The sequence below is a fragment of the Rosa rugosa genome, chromosome 6 (assembly GCF_958449725.1).
Source record: "Rosa rugosa chromosome 6, drRosRugo1.1, whole genome shotgun sequence".
NCBI classification, from domain to species: Eukaryota; Viridiplantae; Streptophyta; class Magnoliopsida; order Rosales; family Rosaceae; genus Rosa; species Rosa rugosa.
Window position 1 is genome coordinate 18,888,588 of NC_084825.1, and position 23,906 is coordinate 18,912,493.

A 23,906-nucleotide genomic window follows, 5' to 3' on the forward strand; every position below is an offset into this window, starting at 1 on the left:
TACTTCCCGGTGATTTCGCTCTGCTCAATCTGCAATATTGAGTATCGACTTGTGAACAAGAAGAAACTTCAGCAAAGTCCTCACCACGAGGCACAAAGAATCCCACGACGAGGTTGGTGCTCTCCTCGTCTACAATCACTTGAAAGAAGTCAGGTCAAGGGACACCCCCGACGACCGCACCCTAACGGTGCTGGCACGCCCGCGCAAGAAAAGAGACTGTTGACCAGCTGCAGCAAAATTGGAGCCAAACACCTTTCTTGGAATGTAAAGAATTTCCCAATAATTGTTCTAATTCTCCAGTTTAACTATGAACCATTTTTGTCCTTCTAAGCATCACATTGTTGAACTTGAGAGTGTTGAAAACAATTCTCTTCTTATGTCAGATTCCACATAAACAAACTCTTAAAGAAACCTTCAGAAGGGATGACAATCACTGATACATCTTCATGAGTCCAAATATAAAAATATGGCACCTATACACCATTATAATTTCTCACCCAAGGGATGGCCTGCCAACAAAACATTTCCTTAGTCGCCATCCTAAAAGATTAGTATCGCCGTCCTAAAAGGTTAGTATCATTCATTATTCAGTGTGCGATTGGTACACTAGCTGATCGCCTGTCACCAGTGATGCAATTCCATGCTTCCCAAAATATGTTCCTCCACAAAAAAATTTTATTTGCAAAAGAAAAATTGCATGAGTTTATATAAATATGTACTTGCACCACTGATTATGCGACAGTTACATAATTGAAAAGAATCAACATTACGATAGGTTATTATTTTATTACGATGAACTCCTGTAACGTCCCGAACCTAAATTTATCGATTTACTAGTCTTTCGATCGATAAACGACATTCACATTTACTTTTGATTCCGTTTCGATCTTTTAGGGGCCCTAAAAGTTGAATTTTTGTTCGGGTCAAAATTTGAGAAAACTTTCTTCATGAAAGTCATAGGGGACGTTAAACCAAGCGTGTGCATATGTGATACATAAAAATCGGAGTTCGTATGCGAAAGTTATAAGCGATAAGGTAAAGTTACTGTTTATGGAAATTTCCTATATATATGGAAAGTTACTGTGGCAACTTCCATTTTCAGAAACTACCCCAGGTGACTTTCTCTCTCCTCTCCCTTCTCTCTCCCCGACTCGGCCACTGTTGCTGGCCGTTTCTTCTCCATACGGCGACGGATCTGGACGTCGTCGGTGGCTATGGAACCCTCTCTTCCTCCTTTCCACATCTATGGTTCTTTGGTGGCGCAATTTGGGCCGTAGGAGGTGCAGCAAGGCGGTGATCGCGGTGGCCATTTCGGGTCTCCGGTGATTTCTCATTTTTCGACCATTTTCAGTCGTCCCACCACCCATAACACGGAGTCCTTGTCTTCGTGGTTCGACCCATGCCCGTGGGTAACCTCAATTTTGCAGGATTACAGCGAATCGACGACGAGAAGCATACCGCAGATTTGAGGTAAACTCGGGTACTTAGACTTGTAATTGAGCTTTGTCACAGTTACAAAAGATGCATAGAATATCGAGATGATGCTACTGGTGAATTTTAGTGGCCATCGGAGGTGGTGGCTGGAAGCGCGTGGGGCCCACGCGCCGCCACTGTTGGTGGCAAGTGGAGGCGCGTAGGAAAGTTTTTGGTTTTCCGTTTTGGTTAGATAATTCAATTGTGAGTTAAAGAATATGTAGATATGATTTTTGGTGGAAATAGGAGAGGTTTGATATTGATTTTGAATTTCTGAAGTTCGATAGTTTGGTTATTGATTTACGAGAATCTGGCCATCAGATTTCTCTCGGTTCTGCCCTAGAACCTTTAAATTAAGGAATTGGTGTTAATGGTGAAGTTTTGGTTAAATCGGAGAAGAAATGGAAATGTTAAATTATGAGGATATGATGTGGGAATCGTATTTAATTTCCGGATTGTTATTCACGAATTATAATTGTGGACAGGACGACGTACCGACCTACTGCTCGACGAAGGAAACCGTTTGGTGGTTGCCTAAACAGTACTGTGAGTGGACATTTATTTTAAATTAACTGTGCATGCAGTATATTATTATTTTCCAATTGAAATTTAATTTATGATTTGAATTATTGAGTTTTATGATTTATTGATGTACCGAATTTTATGAGCTTTGATTTATAGAAATTTTGATGATTTACGAGGTTGATTAAGTTGAGATTGAGTTTCACTTTCCGAAAGCTTTTATTTAATTATTGAGTTACTTGAATTTCGAGCTATTATGATCTCTTTCGGAAAGTTGGTGAATTGGTGAGATCTTATGATGATTTCTGTTGAGCTTTGACTTATCGAGTATTTGTATGATTTCGATGATTTACTAATGATGATATTTGAGTATGGATTTATCACGAGCTATATTATGATTTAATGGTTTCGGATTATTTGAGGAGGTAAATAAGTCAGCGCATGCATGCATTACCTGGTCAGCAGTCCCCTCCAGGTAATAGTCTGGTCAGCAGTCCCCTCCAGACAATATTCTGGTCGGCAGTCCCCTCCAGAATATTCTGGTTGGCAGTTCCCTCCGAAGCGTCATCTGGTCAGCAGCCCCCTCCAGATGGCATGAGGTAGTTAGTCGGCAGTCCCCTCTAACCATCATCTCCTTGTCCGGTCGGCAGTCCCCTCCGATGCGTCACTGGTCGACAGTCCCCTCCAGGTGGCATGAGATGACTAGTCGGAAGTCCCCTCCAGTCATCGCGTATTTGAGATATGATCTTGAGATATGAATAATTTAACGAGATTTTTGAAATATCATTATATATTTAAAAGATCTCGAGATGTTCGACATTACGTGATTGAGATTTCAGTAAAGATGATGATCAAGAGTATCGTCAAGTTTTTTACTGCATGCGAGATTTTAGAGAATAACTTGGGAAAGCATTAAGTTTCACTTGTTCATTCGAAATTACTTATTTTTCGTCCACTCACTCTAATGGTTTTTAAATGTTTTTCCCCTGGGCCCTTCGGTTTCAAATGCCCAGTTTGCAAGGCAGATTAGCTTGAGGTCGAGCGTACATGGGGTTGATGCATAGCTGTCATAGCTTCCGCATTATAAAAAGTATCGATCCTTTATCTTGTATTCTATCCTCTTGTACACCCTGTGCATTAGATTGCTCTGATAACCTAGGAGATTAATATTCTTAAGTTCATAATTGTTTTGTGAAATGGGAGATGTTGTGATTTAGAGAGCAGGGTGGCTCCAGAAGAATAAAGTTGGATTGTTTGGAAGTGTATTGTCTTTCCACAGGTTTTTGGGTAGTCCGTTTTAGAGGAGGTTCCGCCAAATTTTTGGTAGAATTTCTTCTAAGATGGATCTCGCAGGGCCACTTTGAATTTTAGGGTGAAATCCGAGGCGAGTTCTGTCAACTCCAATCTCTTTCCATATTTGATCAAGGCATAAAGATGACAGACAAGTTTCAGAGCAACTCAAGAACTTGCATCCAGACCGTTTGGATGTTATCATGACAAGAAGAAATAGTTATGGCTAAAATTTTAACTATTTTCGTCGTCGTTTAAGTATCGATCTACATGGTCAACCCTAAAGAATAACTACACATAAAACTAATGTGCATAACCAGTCATTCCAAAATTTTTCTTTTTCGAGCTGTCAGCTCTCACAACCTCGTGGATATGTACTATATCAACTAATGTAAAAATTTTCGGAAGTTTATCTCCTCATGTTTTGGCTTTGGGGAATGAAGGGTTGACTCTTTATTCGATGTCAAAATGACGGCGGACTGGGTCATTTTTTTTATACAGTATTTGTTAATAAGCTATAAATACATGGGTAATCATAAATTTATCGATTTCTACGTTTGAGTATATGGATCGCACAAAATCCTTATATGCCTACTAATGTGGTTTAACTTATTTATTAGTTATATGAAAAAATATACCTTCGATAACCAACAAGGCGGAGGAAATAGAATTTATCAAATTCGACCGTTGGATGTTATCATGACGAGGAGAAATAGTTATGGTCAAAATTTCAACTATTTTCCTATAAATAGTTATGGTCATTTGGATCTTGATCTACGTGGCCAACCAGAAACCCTAAGTACACATAAAAAAATAATCATTCATTCAAAACTTATTTTTTCGATCTGTCAACTCTCACACTCTCGTGGGTATGAGCTATATCAACTAATATAAAAATTTAAGGAAGTTTATCTCCTCGTGATTCAGCTACCCTTAGGAAAGTATAAGCGTATAAAGGGTTGACCGCTTTGTTCGATGTCAAAATGACGGCGGATCGGGTTAATTTTTATACATAGCTACTCTATAAATACATAGCTAATCTCAAATTTATCGATTTTCAGTCTACATTATATGGATTGCACAAAATCCTCACATGCCTACAAATGTGGTATAACTTGTTTGTTAGTTATATTGAAAAGTATACATTCTATAACCAACAAGGTGGAGGAAATAGAATTCATCAAATTTGACCGTTGGATGTTATCACCATAAGAACAAATAATGATGGTCAAAATTTCAACTATTTTTGTCGTCGTTTGAGTCTCGATCTAAATGGTTAACCATAAACTCAAAATACACATAAAACTAATATATGCATAACCACACATATACAACTTATTTTTTCAATTTGTCAGCTCTCACACCCTCGTGGGTATGAGCCATATAAACTAATATAAAAATTTTAAAAAATTTATCTCCTCGTCATTTAGCTCCCCATAGGGATGTATAGGCCTATAGAGGGTTGACCGCTTTGTTCGATATCGAAATGATGGCGGATCGGGTTAATTTTTCTACACAATACCTACTAATATGTTGTAAATACATGGCTAGTCTCAAATTTATCAATTTTCAATTTAGATTACATGGATCCCACAAAATTCTTACATGCTTACTAATGTGGTATAACTTTGTTTATTAGTAATATGGAAACTTAACCAACAAGATGGAGGAAATAGAATTTATCAAACTTGACCAATGGATGTTATCACGACAAGAAGAAATAGCTATGGTCAAATTTCAACTATTTTCATTGTTGTTTGGATCTCGATCTACGTGGTCAACTATAAACCCTAAATACGCATAAAACTAATATGCGTGTAACCACTCATACACAACTTATTTTTTTGATATGTTTGCTCTCACACCCTCGTGGGTATGAGCTACATAAGCTAATGTAAAAATTTCAGAAAAATTTATCTCCTTGTCATTTAGCTCTCCTTAGGGATGTATAGGTATGTATATGGTTGACCGCTTTGTTCAGTGTCGAAATGACAGCGAATTAATCAAGTTAATTTTTTTACATAGTACCTAATAATACGCTATAAGTACATGAGAAGTCTCAAATTTATAGATTTCTAAGTTCGATTATATGAATCCCACAAAATCCTCATATGCCAATTAAGTTATCTAATGAGAAATAAAAAATTTTGAGTTTCAGAGCGGGAGATTTAAATTTTAATCCCTTATTTTATTTCAATTTTGCCGCTAAGCTTCGGTAGAAAGACTTGGAGCAGTACCTTATTTTTCATTTCTTCAAATTTTAACTTTCTTTCTGTCTTCTTCTTCCCGATGTAGACCTAGACGACCCCCCAATTGCAGACAATCTTAGTTTGGAAACATCATCCCCGTAATCCTACTCGGTTACCACATCTACTGCACCCTCCCATCTCTCAATCACATACTAGAGGCGAGACACTCCTTAGCCTCATGCCACCATCGATTCATTCACACACCAGAAACCTCTTTCCGTGCCCGATTCGATCCAAGTAAAAGTTGAAGGATTTCAGTTTGCTATCCGACTATCAGATTTTGTTGAATTCCAATGCAAGTACTATCAGGTAGGATTATAGGTTTGTGCTGGAAATTTTTTAACTGCTCATCATTCTTAGTCCGGATGGCATCAATGTTTAGTTTTACTGTTTAGATTTGTTCTGTTTGCTTTTGTTACTCTATAATTTGTTTTCATCTAAAAGTTCCAGTATGTATGAAAATGGTTTCTGGAATTGAGTCAACAGGCTACAACTCTATTTATTGCTTATATGCTTCCAGTTGCTTCAACCATCCGTTGAGGGTTTTTCTACTTGAGAATAAAACAAATTAACCTTCTTTGTTTTCTTAGAGCTTGCATTCATTAGGCTCACAATAAACGGGGTTTGTTTATTGAGTTTCTTTTGTTGCTGATTCACGAAGGTTTCTATTGAGGGTTATATGCCAGCTTGATTGGATATATAGCCCATTGACCTGGATTGCCTTTAGTTAATTATATATTGTTGCACATTACTACTGCTCATAAATAGGATTCTCGATAACATCCGCAGATTTGGTAATCATAATTAAGTCTTGATTCGTGTATCTTTTGTCAATTGAAGAGCTTGTTGTATGTTTCCAATAGTGCTATAAACTTTGCTACTTGAGGATGTGCTTGGTTCCTCCAGTTGTTACTGACTTCCCTAAGTCAATAAGGAATATGGGTTCCTGCTCTTTCTAGCAGGAGTATGTTGTACTTTGATCCAAGAGAGCTCTCAAAAGTCAGTGGGAATGGGACAAAGCGAGAAGCATTCATTTAATTTGGTGAACTTAGAAAAGACACTGTCAAGAATTGTCCCGAAACATTCTTTATTTATTTCAAGTTATGGGAGTAGGCGTATTATTTTCTTTAAATTTCTGGTGAGCATCTTCATGGTCAGGTTTTAATTTTAGTTGTTAAGCTATTGTCATTTAATCCATTTGCTCAGAAGCTTTAGGGAATTGTTCATGATTTTATATATTATGCTTATATTTCTTCTCAATATACCGCTTGGTAAGTTATAGAACAACTCTGTACTAAAGTTTCGTATGTTACAGAATTCAAACACTTTTTTGGCTCTGTTCTTATGCAATGAAATAGTACTTTTTGTTAGTCTATGCATTTCTCTTTATTCTCTATAGCACTTACACTTTTGCTCGAAACCTCTCTGTAGCTCTTCCAACCACTGTGGAAAAGATTTGCTCGAGAGGATTGAAGAAATTATAACAGAGATGGGATATAGTGTCTAGAAGAAAAATGGAAGGTTAAGTATTGTTTGTAACATGCTAGCTTCCCTTCACACAGAACCCAGAAATAGCTGTTTTTGAATGATATATACAAGTTGGTGTAAATTATGTTGTTTTCGCTGCAATATTAGATTTGCATGTGTCCCGATTGTTTTTTATGTTTTGATTTCAATGATTTCATTTTAAACAAAAGTCTGGATTTTTGGTTTCTTGCCTTTGTGATTTGGTAGAATTAATTTGATGCGTTGAATGTTGGAATTACCTGGTTATATGTCTCTCAAAATATTGAAGCTCATTATTACTCTGTTAAAAGCTTATAAATTCTGTTCAATTTGTGTGATCAAGTTTGGATAATATGAGTGGTGAGGAAGTACCCCTCTGCTTATGCATTGGATATACTTGAGCAGTTTACATAATTTCAGTTACATAAGCTTCCCCTTTTTCTTGGCAGTAATCTGGTTGGTATTAGTCATTAGTCATTACATTTAGAATTGGTGAATATAATATATTTTAACCAAGTAACAGAATAAAGTTGACACCTAGAATCTGTATCTTTTTATATACAGCTTACACAAATTCAATGTTTAAGCATGCAGCTTAGACAAGCTTTATGTTTAAGCATAGATTCAATGTTTAAGCACAAAAGTTCGTCCTCCTTTTCCCTCTGCCAATCTTGCCAGATTGATACAGACGCTGATGTGCATTTTACTGGCAGCTGAACCAAAGAAAAATTGGTGTGCTTTACTGTATTAGAGAGGGGTTTAAGCACTGATATGAACTTGATTACTGTGACAGAGGCCAGGATGCCTATTATCCATTTTTCTCTCTAGGTCCTTATCAGGTTGAGTCTGCATAAAGCTAATGATGGTTTAGAAGATGATAAGGAAACAGGATACTATCATGTTAACACCTTCATGATGATAAAGTGTCATTCATAGAATAAACAATTTAGATACCTTAGTGACAAGTTGCCACCTTGATTCAAACAAAATTTGCAGTCCAAGAGTTACCATTATTGATGCAAAAACAACAATTCCCTGCAATGCATTTGAGAGTTGATATATGCAGATACTAAAAACCGAACAATCAAAGAGGAAATTGTTGCGAGCACTAATGACTCAATGCTAAAAAATGTTACTACACTGATGTGTCCTTAAGTTTGTTTATGCCTACCATGTTCTGCATCCAAGGCTTGCCAATTGGGTAGCTATACTGGTTTGGTTTTCTCATTGCATAAGCTGTAAACCAAAGGATGAAGGATACAGATGTGATTTGCATCTAATGTATCTCATAAGAGTTCATTTACCAGTGAGGCATGTTATTGGCTCGCATTAGTTGTTGTTGCTTTTTTTTTTTTTTTTTTTTTTCAAATTGTGGTCCATATTTAACCATTCTTTCAATTTGACAGGCAATTGGTTCTTTCCCAAAGCAGTAGCCAAAGAAGAGGAAAATCAGACACTTTAAGGTAGTCTTTTGGTTTGTTTAAATAATTTTGGGCAGATCTCCATAAAAATGTTTGGTGGAGTTATATAGTTTTATAATTGTCCTGCATTTAGTAAGTGTCATCCAGTACTTAATATTTGGTTCCTTTAAGTAGCAGATTGAATTCTCTGCCTATTTATTAAAACAAAATAGAGCATGGTACTCTCCCACATTTATACTGTTCTGATGAAAAATATGAAATATGAAATCTGGCATATTAATCACTGGTGTTAGGTTGTTCCTGCTAATTTCTTTTAAGCTGTTATTAAATCAGTGCTATTCAAGCTTGCCCTTATTGTGTCTGTAGAAATTCAATGAAACTTAGTTTTTAAAATGTGTAGATGTACAACCTGTTCTTATTCTGAAAGTTTTCCATTCGTTTGCAGGAAACTTTAGAAGCTGAGATTAAGATGCTCAGGAAGAAGCTGACCTTTAAAGCAACTCCAATGCCTAACGCTGATCCTCTTTCTAATATCTCTAGGTAGTTGTTCAAGTCTGTAGCACCTGTTGAGTTTAAGGGTCTGTAGATTCTGCAGATTGCTGAGAGAAGCAGGGAGTGCTGTCACACTAACATTAGCAGAGAGGTCAAGGTACCTAAGATGGGTCAACTTGCCTAAGCTCATCAATTCTTAGGTTATGCAGATCTAACACACGCAAGCACCTCAAGTTTGAAATGATTGTATTGTGACGATACTTGATCCTAAAGTGGTAATGCTGATTTCAATTTCACATTGGTTAACTTTTTGTCAAATCAATTTTATGGACCATTTGATTGTTCTTTTTCTTCAAGCAGTGAACAACATTTCCCAAGAATAGAACCATTGTATGCATATACCCTTAGCTCTGTGCCATACATTAGTTTTCTGCATGCCTTTTGTTAGCATTATGGCCAGTCTCTTGATCTTGACAAGTTACTGCTATCAGATTCCCTTTTAGCCTCAAAGGTAGCCACCCAGAAAATTGTGGGTATCCTGGGTTTCTTGTATCCTGCAATGAAAAGTGGGAAACCATTCTTGAGCTGCCAATCCCAGTTAAATTCCCAATCAAAACCATAGACTACAAGAATCAGAAAATCCAGATATATGACCCAGAAAATTGCTTGTTGGTGAAGCTATTGAAAGTCCACTACATGTCAATCTCTCCCTTCCAGTACTCAGAAAACTAATTGACTGATATTACCTTATTCAATTGTTCTTCAGCTACTGAAACGGAATCGACGTACAATATAGATCCAGTCCCGTGCTTCAGTGGCCCTGCTACCTAATTTATTCATCTTATTCCGGGTATTCCATTGGGAACTTTCCCCTTGTGTCTTGTACAAAGATGTATAATAGTTCATCAGTTCCATACAGGTGGCATGATCCTCAAAATCTATATTTGAAATGGGGGGAACCATAGGACTACTATGGGAAGCATACGGCAACAAATGTGGATTGAAGAACAATGGCACCAAAAGTACCGAAATTGAATGTCTTCAATTCTTCATTGGAAAGGAGGTAAAAGAGTAACATATATTTTGCTATATTTGTTATACATTTCAGTCACACTGTACGTTCACATCCTGTTTATTAATGTATTGATGAAATGAGAGATGCAAATGTTAGCATATGCATATGACAGTTCATGCCATTGGCATATTTGCACAAGAAAATGGGATACAAACTTAAACAATTGGTATACGAAGGGATATCAAGATCAGTTAGTTGCATTTTACTTTTGTGAAAGCTATCACCTACAGTTCTTGGCTCCTTAGGATATGATAGCATTTATGTGTCATGTCTTAGTAATAGCTCATAAGTCTCATACATAATTGAGTTGACAAACATGGTAATTTGATTGTGCTATTATCTTCTACAGGTTCACAGAAAAAGTTAGTCGCAACAGGTGAGTTGTTTGACGTTTGATTAGCTTATTCCTCTGTTTCATGTCGATACTAGTGGCAATATTTACTGACTGCATAAATTTGCAGGTGCATCCCTGGGTTCATTTGTTCTCGTACTACTTGTCGCTGCAGTTTATCGTGTCTACAGTTCTGACAGGAAAGAAAAAGAGAATCAATTAAAGCTTGAAGTATTTTTAGAGGATTACAGAGCACTCAAACCAAGCAGATATTCTTATGCAGATATTAAGAGGATTACAAATCAATTCAAGGAAAAATTAGGACAAGGAGCCTATGGGACTGTTTTTAAGGGAAAACTTTCTGCTGAATGTTTTGTTGCGGTGAAAGTCCTCAATAATACCAAGGGGAATGGGGAAGAGTTTGTAAATGAAGTAGGAACAATGGGACATATCCACCATGTCAATGTGGTTCGATTGTTTGGATTCTGCGCGGATAGATTTAGACGAGCTCTTGTTTATGACTTCTTACCTAATGGTTCACTACAAGATTTCTTATCATCAGCAGACAATAATAATTCTTTCCTGGGTTGGGGTAAGTTGCAAGTTATTTCTCTTGGAATAGCAAAAGGAATTGAATATCTGCACCAAGGATGCAATCAACGGATCCTACATTTTGATATCAAACCCCATAATGTTTTGCTAGACCATAACTTCAACACAAAGATTTCTGATTTTGGTTTGGCCAAGTTATGTTCCAAGGATCAAAGTATAGTGTCAATGACTACTGCCAGGGGAACGATGGGGTACATTGCACCGGAAGTGTTCTCCAGGAACTTCGGAAATGTGTCCTATAAGTCAGATGTCTATAGCTATGGAATGGTACTGCTTGAGATTGTAGGAAGGAGAAAGAACATTGGTTCAACCACAGAGAACACCAATGAAGTTTACTACCCAGAATGGATCTATAATCTTTTAGAAGAAAAAGATGACCTACCTATCAATGTTGGGAAAGAAAGAGATGCTAAAATTTCAAAGAGACTTGCGATTGTAGGTCTCTGGTGCATTCAATGGCACCCTGCAGATCGTCCTTCTATGCAAGGGGTGATTCAGATGTTGGAAGAAGGAGAAAACTTAACCATGCCTCCAAATCCTTTTGCCTCTCAGGGTCCAGCAGGTATTTGTTACACCTTCAAGAAATGTAAATCTCCAACTAGAAGTAATTCCCGAGTCAGAATAGTAATATCTATGTTTGGAGACTATATACATACATATGTATGTTAAGTAGTCAATTGAGTTACCTGTGCATGAGTCCCATAGAAATGTATTCAGGTAGTTCTAAAATTTCACACCCATGGATCAAGTATTGCTAAACAATTTGATTTTCCTATTTAAAAGTCAATTCCCATCATCTAGTTTCCCTATGATATTTCAGGGTAACACGTCTTCATAAGAATCAGACACCTATCCAAATCACAAAGTTTTACGATCCAGAATTCTAATCATGTATTGTTCGACAGAAAACCAGTCACCGTCCACATCAGTTACACTGACTCTATTTACCCCCTCCCGTAAGTCTGGCAAATAGGTCATTAAAACTCCAGAAGGATCTTGTTGTAGCGCTATGCTGTACTCTCTAGCAACCAGACATCATTCATTCTTTTTTTTTTATTTTTTTTTTTAAACTTGCATCAGCCTCCAATTGCATCAGCCTTTTGTTAAACTTGCATCAGTATGTATTACTAGGGAATTGGAGGTTTGTACTGAATGCAGACCATGCATCATGAAGGCAAAAGAAAAAAACTTTCACACATAAGTTCAGCAAAGTGGAGTTGATTGAGATCACTTTCCAGTTTACTAATTTAATCAAATGTGAATTATTGATGCCTGAATCAAATGTGAATTTAATCACTTTCGGAAGGTAGTGCAAAATAATTGATGCCTGTTTTGTGGCTGTCATCCATTGAATTGTCGAAAACAATAATTGAGGGAAGACTTGGTTTGAGGGAAGACTTGGTTGACTAGACTTCATTCACTCGTTATATTCGAGTCTGGGTTGAGTTCCTACATACATTACCCAAGTTCAGATCCAGACATCCCGAGTTGCAAGTTGCATGAATCATTGCACTCGGAGAAGATAAGATCGAAAAAGATAGTTGGAAGTCATAACACGCTAAAAGACTTGAAGAAGTATTTGAACGAAATTTCCATGGCATAAATTAGTGAAGTTCAACATAAGTGTTGTGGTGACTGGCAGATGGAATGAAGTAAATTATAAAGGAAATTTGCATTGTGAATTTGACGTTTTGTTTTATCCATCCATCCTCCTAATCTTCTAAACGCGTCTCTTATGCGTTTCATGATTCTTCCAAATCGATCGTGGAAAAACTGCAACCACGGTCCCCAGCTCGATCTGTCACTGACCAAGACTTGATCGATGAGGGCATCAAGTATGGACCAATTAAATGTGAATAGTCAAACAAAACCAGAAAGAGAATGAAAGTTTCTGGGTCCGGCAACGACTAGGAAAGAGTCACCCACCTGAAGAAATTATGGAAACTTCAAACTGCAGCTAGCCCCAACCCCAACCCCGCTCCCCAGCTAGCCTCTAGTCCCAGCAACGAGACTTGGAGAAAAATATCCATGCTGTTATGTGATCGATGTTTCTGCACATGACTTTTTTGTACCCGAGAATTTAATTATGAAAAGTGATGACTCCTTTTTAATTACCCACATGTGATGCGACTTTTCATCAAAGATATACCAAACAAAGGATTATTATTTCTTAACTTGGAACAGCAAACAAGCATGTTTGCATCATAGATCAACATTGAAGCCCAGAGTCAGTCGGTCAGATCCCAATACTAACACCTTCATCTCAGTGGCGAACCTGTGTTAAAGGTTTTTTTTGTTGGGGTGGGGGGGGCACTAACAATTTTGAATAACTTCCTTAATTATCAATTATCAATCTATACTATATTTGAACTTCCTCTATATTTTTCTCAAAAAAAAAAAAAAACTCCCTCTTTATTTAATTTTTTTTTTTTTAATGTCAGTCCATTAATATAAAATATATATATATTGTGTGTATATATATATGTAACAACATATCATGACACACTTTTTACGGGTTACGTCAAATTTGCTAATTTTCCTGCTATCGTCAATTTGAGGCAATTTTTGTGTGATTTCGTCATAATTTCTCATCAAGCTCTATTCACATGCTAGATACGCCAATGCATTGTGGTATCTTTTTAATTCTAATAAGTTATTTGGACATGTTTCTAATTATTTTATCATGTTGTTTATGAAAATATATACCTTCACGTGATAGGTATATGAGTTGTGTTTATCATAAATTTTGATGAAATTACTGAAAAATTAGTGACAAATTGACGATAGGGGGTGAATCAACAGAAATTGAAAATATTATGGTATAATTTACCGAAATAAAAAAGTTAAGGGGTAAATACATATAAATTGCAACCTCAACTAGCCTCTAGCCCCTTATCGATCTGTCATTTTGTTTGGACCCAAAATGAGCATTTTGGCCTGACAAGGCACGTCTTGGAGAAATTGAGCCAATGTCAGTGGCTCAAGCTATATATTGTCGACAAGTTCGAAATATATATTTAGAGGCTAAATAAAGCCTACTATGGAAGCATGAAAAGTCAACTATAACACATTTTCCTACTTCGGCTAGGAGAAACCGAGCTAAACAGAAGGAGCGGCCGCCTGACCAAATGAACTCTAAATGAGCTGAAACTCTGCAGATCCATTCTAGACATCCCAAGGATCATTTCTTATGAAGAGTGCCAGAGCTAGTTTTGAGTGGAAGGCCTTCAAACAATCAATCCAATTTTCTGCAGAAGCAAAACTGGAAAACTGGACCTGTAAGAGGTCCAGCAGCATTTCCGGCCCAACCACATGGAAATAAATTCTGAAATTTTACCACAATAATCTATATTCATGGTGGATCATTTCATATGAAGAAATCGAAGGTTGAATCTGAGTTCTTAGTGGAGATAAAAATTGAAGGATAAGGGAGCAGAAAATGACTTAAACCTAACAAATTCCATTAAGTGTTTAAGTATTCAAACCTAACATTCCATTAATGTTTAAGTGCTAAAACCTAACCCATTATGAGTTGTTTAAGGCCAAATAGTGTTGCTTGGTAGCCTATATATAGAGGCTACAACAAGTATCAACAGAGAACAACACAATTCAACAAACATCCTACGAGCCAAATTTTTCCCAAGTTTTCGATGCGAAGTATCTTTGTTCCTTTCCTACAAGCTCTCACAAGAGGGGTTTTCATGCTATAACATTTGACACATCAGAGCTTGGAGAAAAGCATAGATGGCCACCCCCGTGACCTTCTGGAGGTTAGCCAAACGTGTCGCTGCTAGCTCCTTGCTTTGTTGTTAATTTCCTGTCAGTTTTCAGTTTTTTACCTTTATTTTCATTTAAAAAAAAAAGAAGTTGAATTTGGTAAGGGGTTGTGAATCATAACGGAATAGGTGAAGTCTCTTTTGTTAATATTGGCCTAAACTCCTTATTGGTGCCTAGTTCAGGTCCCTTAAGGTTAAGGGCGGCTTTTATTAACACTTGTTGAACTGTCTTCACACTTATGACCTTTCTCATCTTAGTAAGTATAGCCTATGTGAAATGGTGTCTAGAAATGGGACAACGTTCATGACAGGTTCTTGAATCCAGAAGTGCGTGCAAATGGGTCTAAATCACTATGTGGGAGTAGCTCATGCCAAAATGGATTCTGCCTCTCTTGTTCGCCCTCCCCCACCTGGCCATTTCAGTAAGGTTGCCCAAAGGATTTGAAAGAAAATTTGTGTCCAGGCGACTATACTTGGGCCGCATGTCTAAACCTTGATTCACATTGTCTTATTGAATTCAGCTACGTACTTATCAAAAAAATAATAATAATAATATAAAAAAAAAAATTAGTGCGATCCAAAAATTACTGAGGAGTCAAACCACTGAGGGATTAATTTATTAGCCAGTCTCTTCGCATAAGCCTTCGTGGGAAATTCTAGTGTTCCTACACTCGCCAAGCCCATTCATGAAGGCCTGTTTTTGAGGCCCATAATCGTTTCTTCGCTACGCCTAGCAACACTAGGGGGGCAACACTACACTATACTAAGCCGAGTCAGCGGCTCCAGAAATTTTTTTCCAGCTTTGCCCTCGCAGGAAAGGCTGAGCTCAAGAGAAGTGTGAGAGCCACCACCGTGACCGCCACCTCCATCGGAAGTAGTCTTCATGTTGCCAAAAATGTCTTCACCGTGCAACAGAGGAAGGGTTTCAATCTCCATGTTCATGGATCCATAACCACCATAGTTCCCCATTTGCCCGTTAAAAGCAATCACACCAGCTGAAGAAGCAGATGCAGAAGATCCGAAGTTAATATACTTATCCTCAGGTTTCCAATTGGTACCATTACCAACAAACCCTGATCTTTGCATGGGCACATGAACATCCGAAATGGATCTCTTCCTCTGCTTCTCCCGAGCCTTGTAGTTCGCAAACCAGTAAAAGAAGTTCTTGCCCTCGATCTTTCCATACCGTTTCAGCTGGAGACAGATCCTCTGAACTTGCTCTGCATTTGGGGACCTAACTCCCTTGTTGTAGTAAAGCTCCTTGAGGATTCTTATCTGATATGTAGTGGGAGTCCACCTGGTACTGCTCCGCCTACAAAACATGTTAGCACTACTCCCGGCTGCTTTGTTGCTTCCTCCATCCTCGGTTGGTTGCTGGGTTTGTGGTTCCATTGGTGATGGGTTGAGAGAATGAGAGAATTGAAGAGCGGTGATGATGAATAATTAAGAAGGGATTATTGGCGCGTGGGGGAACCGAACGGTTTTCGAGGAAGTAATTGTTCTATTCACGAGATTATTTTTCCACGACCGTTGTTTTTTTTCAACGAGTGATTAATGCCCTAAATCTCGGAAAAGAATGGATTATTGGCGCGTGGGGGAACCGAACGGTTTTCGAGGAGGTAACTGTTCCATTTTCAATATTATCTTCTCACGGCGGAGTTTTCAACAGCTAGTTAATGCGAAGTTAAAGACTCATTAAGAAGATAAAACCAAGAGTTTTAAGTTGGGGCCAGCAAGTGGATCCAAAAGATACATATGTCCTCAAAAACCTCGCCGCGAGTCTCTTTTTGACGCAGAGCATATTTTAAAAGTTTATATTATTTTCAATATACAACTATGGGGGCCTATATTCGGGGCCTTGCGAGACACAATTATTGGTTTCTCACGGATATTTGAATATCAGGATAAGAAAACATTATTGTATTCAAAAAGTGGCTTTGCGGCCAAAAGCAGTACATTCATTACAAAGCCAAAGGTAGCTAAAATAGAAAACATGAATCTTCGGATATCTTTTGAATCTTTCCTCAAGTGGAAGCAGCTATGGAATCCAACGTCGGGTTGAGCCGAGCCATTATCCCTAGGAGGGGTAGACTTCAGGGAAGGAAAAAGAAGAGGAACGGAGCCCTCGCGCCCCCTTTACAGGGAAGCTGCTAAGAAACCCAACGTCGGCTTGAGCCGCGCCATTATCTCAAGGAGGGGCAGAGAGTGAAGGAATCGAATATCGGCTTGAGTCTCTGCACCCCCTTTAACCTTGGTAACCACCATTAGTTGGACGTGAAGTATGGGAACAACCGTTCTGTAGCTTGAACCCATTCCTTCAAAGAGTCCATCCCTTCTCATCCCTCCAAGATTCTATCAAGAAGAGAGAGGGGGAGAAGGAGGTGAGAACCAAAGCCCCTTCCATCTAGAGAGCACAACACGGGCCGGGTCCAGAAGGAAGGAAACAGAGGAGGGAAGACAAACCACAAGTGGCCTTCCTCCCTTTCCCCGTTTAGCTCCACGTATGGGATTTTCTCAAAAAATGATCTCGCATGATCGTAGATCCTACAATCACAGCCCCCTCGCATTTCTAAACCAATCTGAAGCCTGGCATTTTCCATCCAGATTTCCAGAAGGCCGAAACAAGGGGTTGCCTAAGATTACGCCATAAGGCCTAACCCAGGCTTAAGATTACGCCATAAAGCCTAAAATTTAGAGGCTAAAGGTCATTTCATGAGGGGAAGATTTGTGAAGAAGGAGAAAGAGAAGCAAGGACTGAAAGGCCATTTCTTGAATATTTTCAGAAGATTTGTTGTGAGTATTCCCTGCCTAAAATACAACTATTTATAGGGACTTCAGGCAAATCCCCACCCTTGATCGATGGTTAAAAAGTCAAACCGATGTCAGTAAATTGAGATTAGTACTTCCAAATCTCGAGAAAAAAGGGATTAGTAGCATGTGAGGAGACCGAACGGTTTTCGAGGAGGCCTACAGAGATTGGCCCGTGAAGCTCAATTTCAAGCAAAATTCCTCCACGCGGACCTTCGCCGCAATGGCACTAGCTTCGGCCTGAGTGGCCCGTTCTTTGACACGGGCCAGGTTGCAGCCCATTTCTTCAGAAGCAGCCAAAGGTTCATCAAGTTGGGCTTCTTCTGCAGCAATCACATTCTCAACAAAGAGCCAGCGAACAAGGCAGATACTTGCTGCTATACACATGGCAAAGCTACCACCAAGGAAGAGAAGGATCCTCATTCACGATCAAAAGTAGTCTCCTTCACATGGGGGGCACGCTAAAGTTTTGATCTCCTACAACCTGCCCAAGTTTCGTCAATTCACTGCATACCAGACATCAGATACATCGGGGGTAATGGCCTATTTAGAGGCCTATATGGAATCAGTCAAGTAATTTCAATCAGGCCAATAAAAGTGGCTTTGGAGCAACGATGTTATAAGAGCAGTGCTGATTCAAGACCTCTTCAGTCAAGAGAAAGACCTTTGACTTCGAGGTCTGGGGGACAATGTTTGGACCCAAAATGAGCATTTTGGCCTGACAAGGCACGTCTTGGAGAAATTGAGCCAATGTCAGTGGCTCAAGCTATATATTGTCGACAAGTTCGAAATATATATTTAGAGGCTAAATAAAGCCTACTATGGAAGCATGAAAAGTCAACTATAGCACATTTTCCTACTTCGGCTAGGAGAAACCGAGCTAAACAGAAGGAGCGGCCGCCTGACCAAATGAACTCTAAATGAGCTAAAACTCTGCAGATCCATTCTAGACATCCCAAGGATCATTTATTATGAAGAGTGCCAGAGCTAGTTTTGAGTGGAAGGCCTTCAAACAATCAATCCAATCTTCTGCAGAAGCAAAACTGGAAAACTGGACCTGTAAGAGGTCCAGCAGCATTTCCGGCCCAACCACATGGAGATAAATTCTGAAATTTTACCACAATAATCTAAATTTATGGTGGATCATTTCATATGAATAAATCGAAGGTTGAATCTGAGTTCTTAGTGGAGATACAAATTGAAAGATAAGGGAGCAGAAAATGACTTAAACCTAACAAATTCCATTAAGTGTTTAAGTATTCAAACCTAACATTCCATTAATGTTTAAGTGCTAAAACCTAACCCATTATGAGTTGTTTAAGGCCAAATAGTGTTGCTTGGTAGTCTATATATAGAGGCTACAACAAGTATCAACAGAGAACAACACAATTCAACAAACATCTCTAAGATGATCTAAGTTCTCTCTAGAGCAACCTCTCTAAGAGCAACTCCTCTCCTTCTCTTTCTCTTACCGGTGATCACACTCCTAGTCCTAGTCTTCTCAGAAGCCGACTTTCAGTGCCACCAAACCCTCTGTCAACGTACTTCGGTCCTAGTCTCCTCGGGAGCCGATTGTAGTACCACGACCACAACGGTTACGGAACCAGCCAAGCAAGGGTAACGCCCTCGCAAACCAGCCAAGCTAAAGTCACGCTTTAGCAAGTTCTCTCTACTTCCCAGTGGTTCTCGCTCTGCTCGATCTACAACATCGAGTATTGATTGTGATTTTCAAGAAGCTCAGCAAAAGTCCTCACCACGAGGCATAAAGAATCCCACGACGAGGTTGGTGCTCTCCTCGTCTACAATCGCTTGAAAGAAGTCAGGTCAAGGGACACCCATGACGACCGCACCCGAACGGTGCTGGCACGCCCGCGCAGAAAAGAGACTGTTGACCAGTTGTAGCAAAATTGGAGCCAAACACATTTACCAGGACTTGATGAGTCATAATATCATATAGTCCATCAATTCGTCCCACGTAATATCCAATTAAGAAGCTGGAACTCCACGTACCAAATGATAAAATCTTTCGATCGCACCTCAAAGAACTAAATTACTTAGGGATAGTTTTTGCAGTCCAGGATGTGAAATTGTGAATGGAGAGTGTGTAGCTGCCTTGGCTCATCACCTCCCCTATGCACGGTCAGCGTTACAAAATGAAGTGGAGTCCCTCCGCGCAGGTTTGTTGGTGGTTGTACATCAAGCTTGTGATGAGATTGAAATTGAATCAGATTGAGCTACTCTAGTTAAAGCCTTTTGAGAGGGATGTAGATAACTTATCTAATTAGGTCGGATTTTTGAAGATTGTAAAAATGTATGCACGTTGCTTTATCATGGAAACGGATTCTATGCACCGACAGTGTAGTTGCACTGACGCTTATTTTAATACCAAAAGCAATCTCAGCCATTCATATGTGGGGTCAGTCATTTATGAAATCCACACCATCCATGTATATTAACTTTCCTTAACAGTCAACGTTTACTTCAAACAGATTGAATAAAAAAAAGAATAAACAAATCAACAAGTTAAATTTGTTTGAGTAAACCCAGAGTAGTTATGAAAGAAGGCACAGACCATCAACGGCGGCAAGACCCATTTCGCCTGTCTACTTCGCCGACGTCGCTTCTTCAAGGCCGTCGTCTCAAACCCACGCCGGCATCGTCAAACTAGCTCTTTTCTTTTTCGCTTTGAGTTTGTACCAGTTTCTTTTTCTCTTATTGAATATGGACGGAAGAACTTTCGATCTATTGTATGGTCCTCGATGCCTCTGGTTCATCTGTACAGATTTTTGATCGGTAATTTGTATTATTCAAGCAATGTATATGAGCACATGATTTCTTCCATCCAGGGGCGGATCCATTCATAGACTAGCCCGTCCGAGATTTTGAAGCCCAAAAAAAAAATTAGATATATGTTTTTTTTTTTTTTTTTTAATAGGGGTCCGTTTGTCCAGAGTCCAGACAAAGCCCAGTCTCGCTGCAGAAGTGCAAAACCTCGGTCTCATCGAGTCATCGAGACATCGCCACCGACGCAGCGACGCTACGAGCCTACGACGCTACTCAGTCACAGAGTCACTCACTCACTCTCTCCCGCGAGTCCGCGACGGACATCGCTACTCAGTCACTCTCTGTCTCTCTCCTGCGACGGACTCTCACTCATTGAGACTAGGTGACGGACTCCCACCCAGTCACTCTCTCCGGCTACGGACTCTCACTCATCAAGACTAGGCGAGTAGGCGACGGACTCTCTCGGTCTTCCTCGACGGACTCTCTCGGTCTTCCTCGACGGACTCTCTCGACGGATCTACGGCCTATTCAAAGTTTCACCACTAGACTTCGTCAGTTCGTCGTCTCCAACTCTCCATCTCCGACTACACCAGGTACTCTTTCAAGAGATGAGAGAAGAAGGTTGGGATGACTTGGTAAGAAATGTAGAATCTTTTTGTGAAAAGCATGATATTGATATGCCTGATATGAATGCTCGTTATAAGGATGGTACAGGTCGTGGTTGCCAACAAAGAGGTTTCATTACAGTTGAGCATCATTACCATATAGATGTCTTCAATGCTTTAGTTGATTTTCAGTTGAGTGAGTTGAATAGAAGATTCTCAGACCAAACATCTGAACTTCTTATACTTAGTTCAACCTTGGATCCTCGTGATAACTTCAGGAATTTTAAAACTGAAGATGCATGCAATCTTGCAAAGAAGTTTTATCCTGAAGATTTTGTTGATAATGAAATGTTTGCTCTAGAATTAGAGTGTGCATATTATGAGAAAGATATGCGTAGTGATCCAAAGTTCCAGAATTTGGAATCCATTTCTGATTTGTGCAGAATGTTGGTTCAAACAAGGAAGTCAGAATTTTTCCCTATGCTTTATAGATTGATTTGTCTAGTTTTGACTATTCCTGTTTCTACGGCGACCACTGAAAGAGCATTTTCAGCTATGAACATCATTAAGAATAAACTTAGAAACAAGATGGAAGATGAGTTTCTTGGTGATTGTATGGTCCTTCACATTGATAAGGAATATGCTGAATCTATTGACAATGAATCGGTGATAAAAGACTTTGAAGCTTCTGGAACTCGTAGAGTTAGAGTTAGATTTAGTTAGTTTAGGCTCTTGTATTGCATTGCACGTTTATTTGTTGTTGATTTTGTTTTTTAGTTTTGTATAGATATACATTTGAGGGGTAAGGCTCACTACGTCCCCCCCCTGACTAGGTGTACCTTTTTTTTAAAATTAATAGGATTAAATACTTGTTACTCCTCGTACTTTTCCCTGAAAAACAGTTTAGTCCCTCGCCTTTTAAATTAAACTGGATAGTCCTTATTCTTTGCAAATCTCATACAACAGGTCCAAAATAATCTGAAATGACTATTATGCCCCTCATGTCCTATTTTTATTATTATTTTAATTTTTTTCTCTATTTTTTTAATTTTTCTCCCCATTTTTTTTATATTTTCTCTCTCCCTCCTTCTCTCTCTCCCCTGACCTCTCGCTCCCTCTCTTTTCTTCCCTCTGCAACCACCGGAGAACACCTGCAACCTGATGGCCACCTCCCCATGATTCAACCCCTCCATCCCTAGCTCCAACGCCTTCATGGCCTCGCCGCGCAACTTGTCGTCGGTTTCTCTGACCCAGCCGAGCTCCTCCTCGACGACTTCGATGCCGGAGAGATCGTACTCGTTGTAGAGCGCCAAGATGGATCCGCCACCCCGACAACACCGCCACCCCGAACGCTAAGACCCAGGAAGCTATGTTGGCTTCGGAGCCCAGAAAAGCTCAAGAACATTATAAGTAGAGCGCTGATAGGAGGTTTGGGATTTGGGATTTCAGAAGATTGAATGAGGATTGAGGTTTGGGATTTGGGATTTCAGAAGATTGAATGAGGAGCGAGGTTTGGGATTTGCTGATTTCGTATTTGACATGAACTAGTTGGATGGTTTTCTGGGTTTTCGTCTTTTCGAATTGGGGAAGAAGTGAAGATAGAAGGTTTATGGTTTGCTGGGATTTCAGATGAATGAGATGATTGAATGAGGGTTTGCGGGGATTGGCCGATTTGGTATTTTAGATTAAATGAGGGTTCTCAATTTTTTTGGATTATTGAATGGGGGAAGAACGAAGAAGGGAAGAAGTCGAAGAACAGAAGAACTGAAGAAGAACAAGATGGAGAGGCTAGGGTTTCGATTTTGGGTTTGGTGAGGTTGAAGCAGGCGTTCAAGGAGTGGGAGTGGGAGCGGGTGGCGTCGTGGCCGACGATGAGAGGGACGACGAAGAACTGGTGGGGGGAGTTGGTGAGCTTGATTTTGCAGAAGCAGGGAGAGGAGGTTTTGAGTTTTTCAAATTTGGGGATTTGATGAGAGAGAGAGAGAGAGAGATCGCTGGCCACGAGGCTCGGGCCAGGGGAGGGCGATGGTGACGGTGGCGGGTCGATGGTGAGGAGGCCGTAGGTGGAGGAGGTGAGGGAGATAATGTGGGATCAGCCACTGCTAGCGCTGCTGGTGCTGAAGAGAGAGGGAGCGAGAGGTCAGGGGAGAGAGAGAAGGAGGGAGAGAGAAAATATAAAAATAAAAAAAAAGGAGAAAAATTTAAAAAAATAGAGAAAAAACTTAAAATAATAATAAAAATAGGAAATGAGGGGCATAATAGTCATTTTGGATTATTTTGGACCTGTTGTGTGAGATTTGCAAAGAATAAGGACTATCCAGTTTAATTTAAAAGGCGAGGGACTAAACTGTTTTTCAGGGAAAAGTACGAGGAGTAACAAGTATTTAATCCAAATTAATAAAATTCTCTCGCACCGTCGAGATTCTCCATAATATATATATATATATATATATATATATATATATATATAATTTTTTGTTTAAGAAATCCAGCCCGTCCAAGGTTCCAATCCTGGATCTGCCACTGCTTCCATCCATATAGGATTCATATTTGATCAGTATGGTTCATAACTCGATGCCTCTGATTCATTGAAATCTGATTATTCATTTGATGTAGCAAGAAGATTGAAAACCCAGGTTCTGGAAAAGGTCGAAGAAGATTCAACAAAATCTCAGATTCTGTTTTAATAGCTCGTTAAATAAAATTTAAAGAAAATAATGACCACTTGCAAATGCTGGAGCAGTGGCTAAGACAGAAGGTAATGAAGTAGGGAGCGTTGGTTCGAGTCTCCATTTTTTTTTTAATTATTTTACTTTATTTTTCTTTTGGTCTAATTTATAATAAGCTGCATTAGACAAAAATAAAATGTTCAAATAAAAAAGAACAAAAAAATGGAAAAAATTATACTTTACAAATAATTTTTTAAATTAAGTTTTTGAGTATGGAAAAAATTATACTTTAC

At 39.1% G+C, this 23,906-nt stretch overlaps 3 protein-coding genes across 10 annotated transcripts; 2 read left to right on the forward strand and 1 right to left on the reverse strand.

Moving 5' to 3' along the window:
• The first annotated feature begins 5,543 nt into the window (after positions 1–5,543).
• On the forward strand, positions 5,544–11,679 carry LOC133715772 (rust resistance kinase Lr10-like). Of its 8 annotated transcripts, none has more exons than XM_062142408.1 (7): positions 5,544–5,843; positions 6,966–7,055; positions 8,447–8,503; positions 8,907–9,228; positions 9,720–10,013; positions 10,376–10,404; positions 10,490–11,679. In XM_062142408.1, the coding sequence occupies exons 5-7, from the start codon at positions 9,964–9,966 to the stop codon at positions 11,638–11,640; spliced, it is 1,230 nt and encodes a 409-aa protein (XP_061998392.1). In that variant the 5' UTR covers positions 5,544–5,843; positions 6,966–7,055; positions 8,447–8,503; positions 8,907–9,228; positions 9,720–9,963; the 3' UTR covers positions 11,641–11,679. The 8 variants fall into 8 exon arrangements, with proteins under 8 accessions (XP_061998392.1, XP_061998398.1, XP_061998399.1 ...); XM_062142414.1 differs by having other exon boundaries at positions 8,907–9,110; XM_062142415.1 differs by having other exon boundaries at positions 8,907–10,016; positions 10,378–10,404.
• Positions 11,680–15,614: 3,935 nt separating this feature from the next.
• LOC133714383 (protein WUSCHEL-like) lies at positions 15,615–16,277 on the reverse strand (the record flags this gene model as incomplete). Its single annotated transcript, XM_062140489.1, has 1 exon — positions 15,615–16,277. A coding segment is annotated over exon 1 (525 nt), but the record flags the coding sequence as incomplete, so codon positions are not given.
• Positions 16,278–20,947: 4,670 nt separating this feature from the next.
• LOC133716335 (uncharacterized) lies at positions 20,948–21,667 on the forward strand. Its single transcript, XM_062143044.1, has one exon. The coding sequence runs from the start codon at positions 20,948–20,950 to the stop codon at positions 21,665–21,667; it is 720 nt and encodes a 239-aa protein (XP_061999028.1).
• The last annotated feature ends 2,239 nt before the right edge of the window (positions 21,668–23,906 follow it).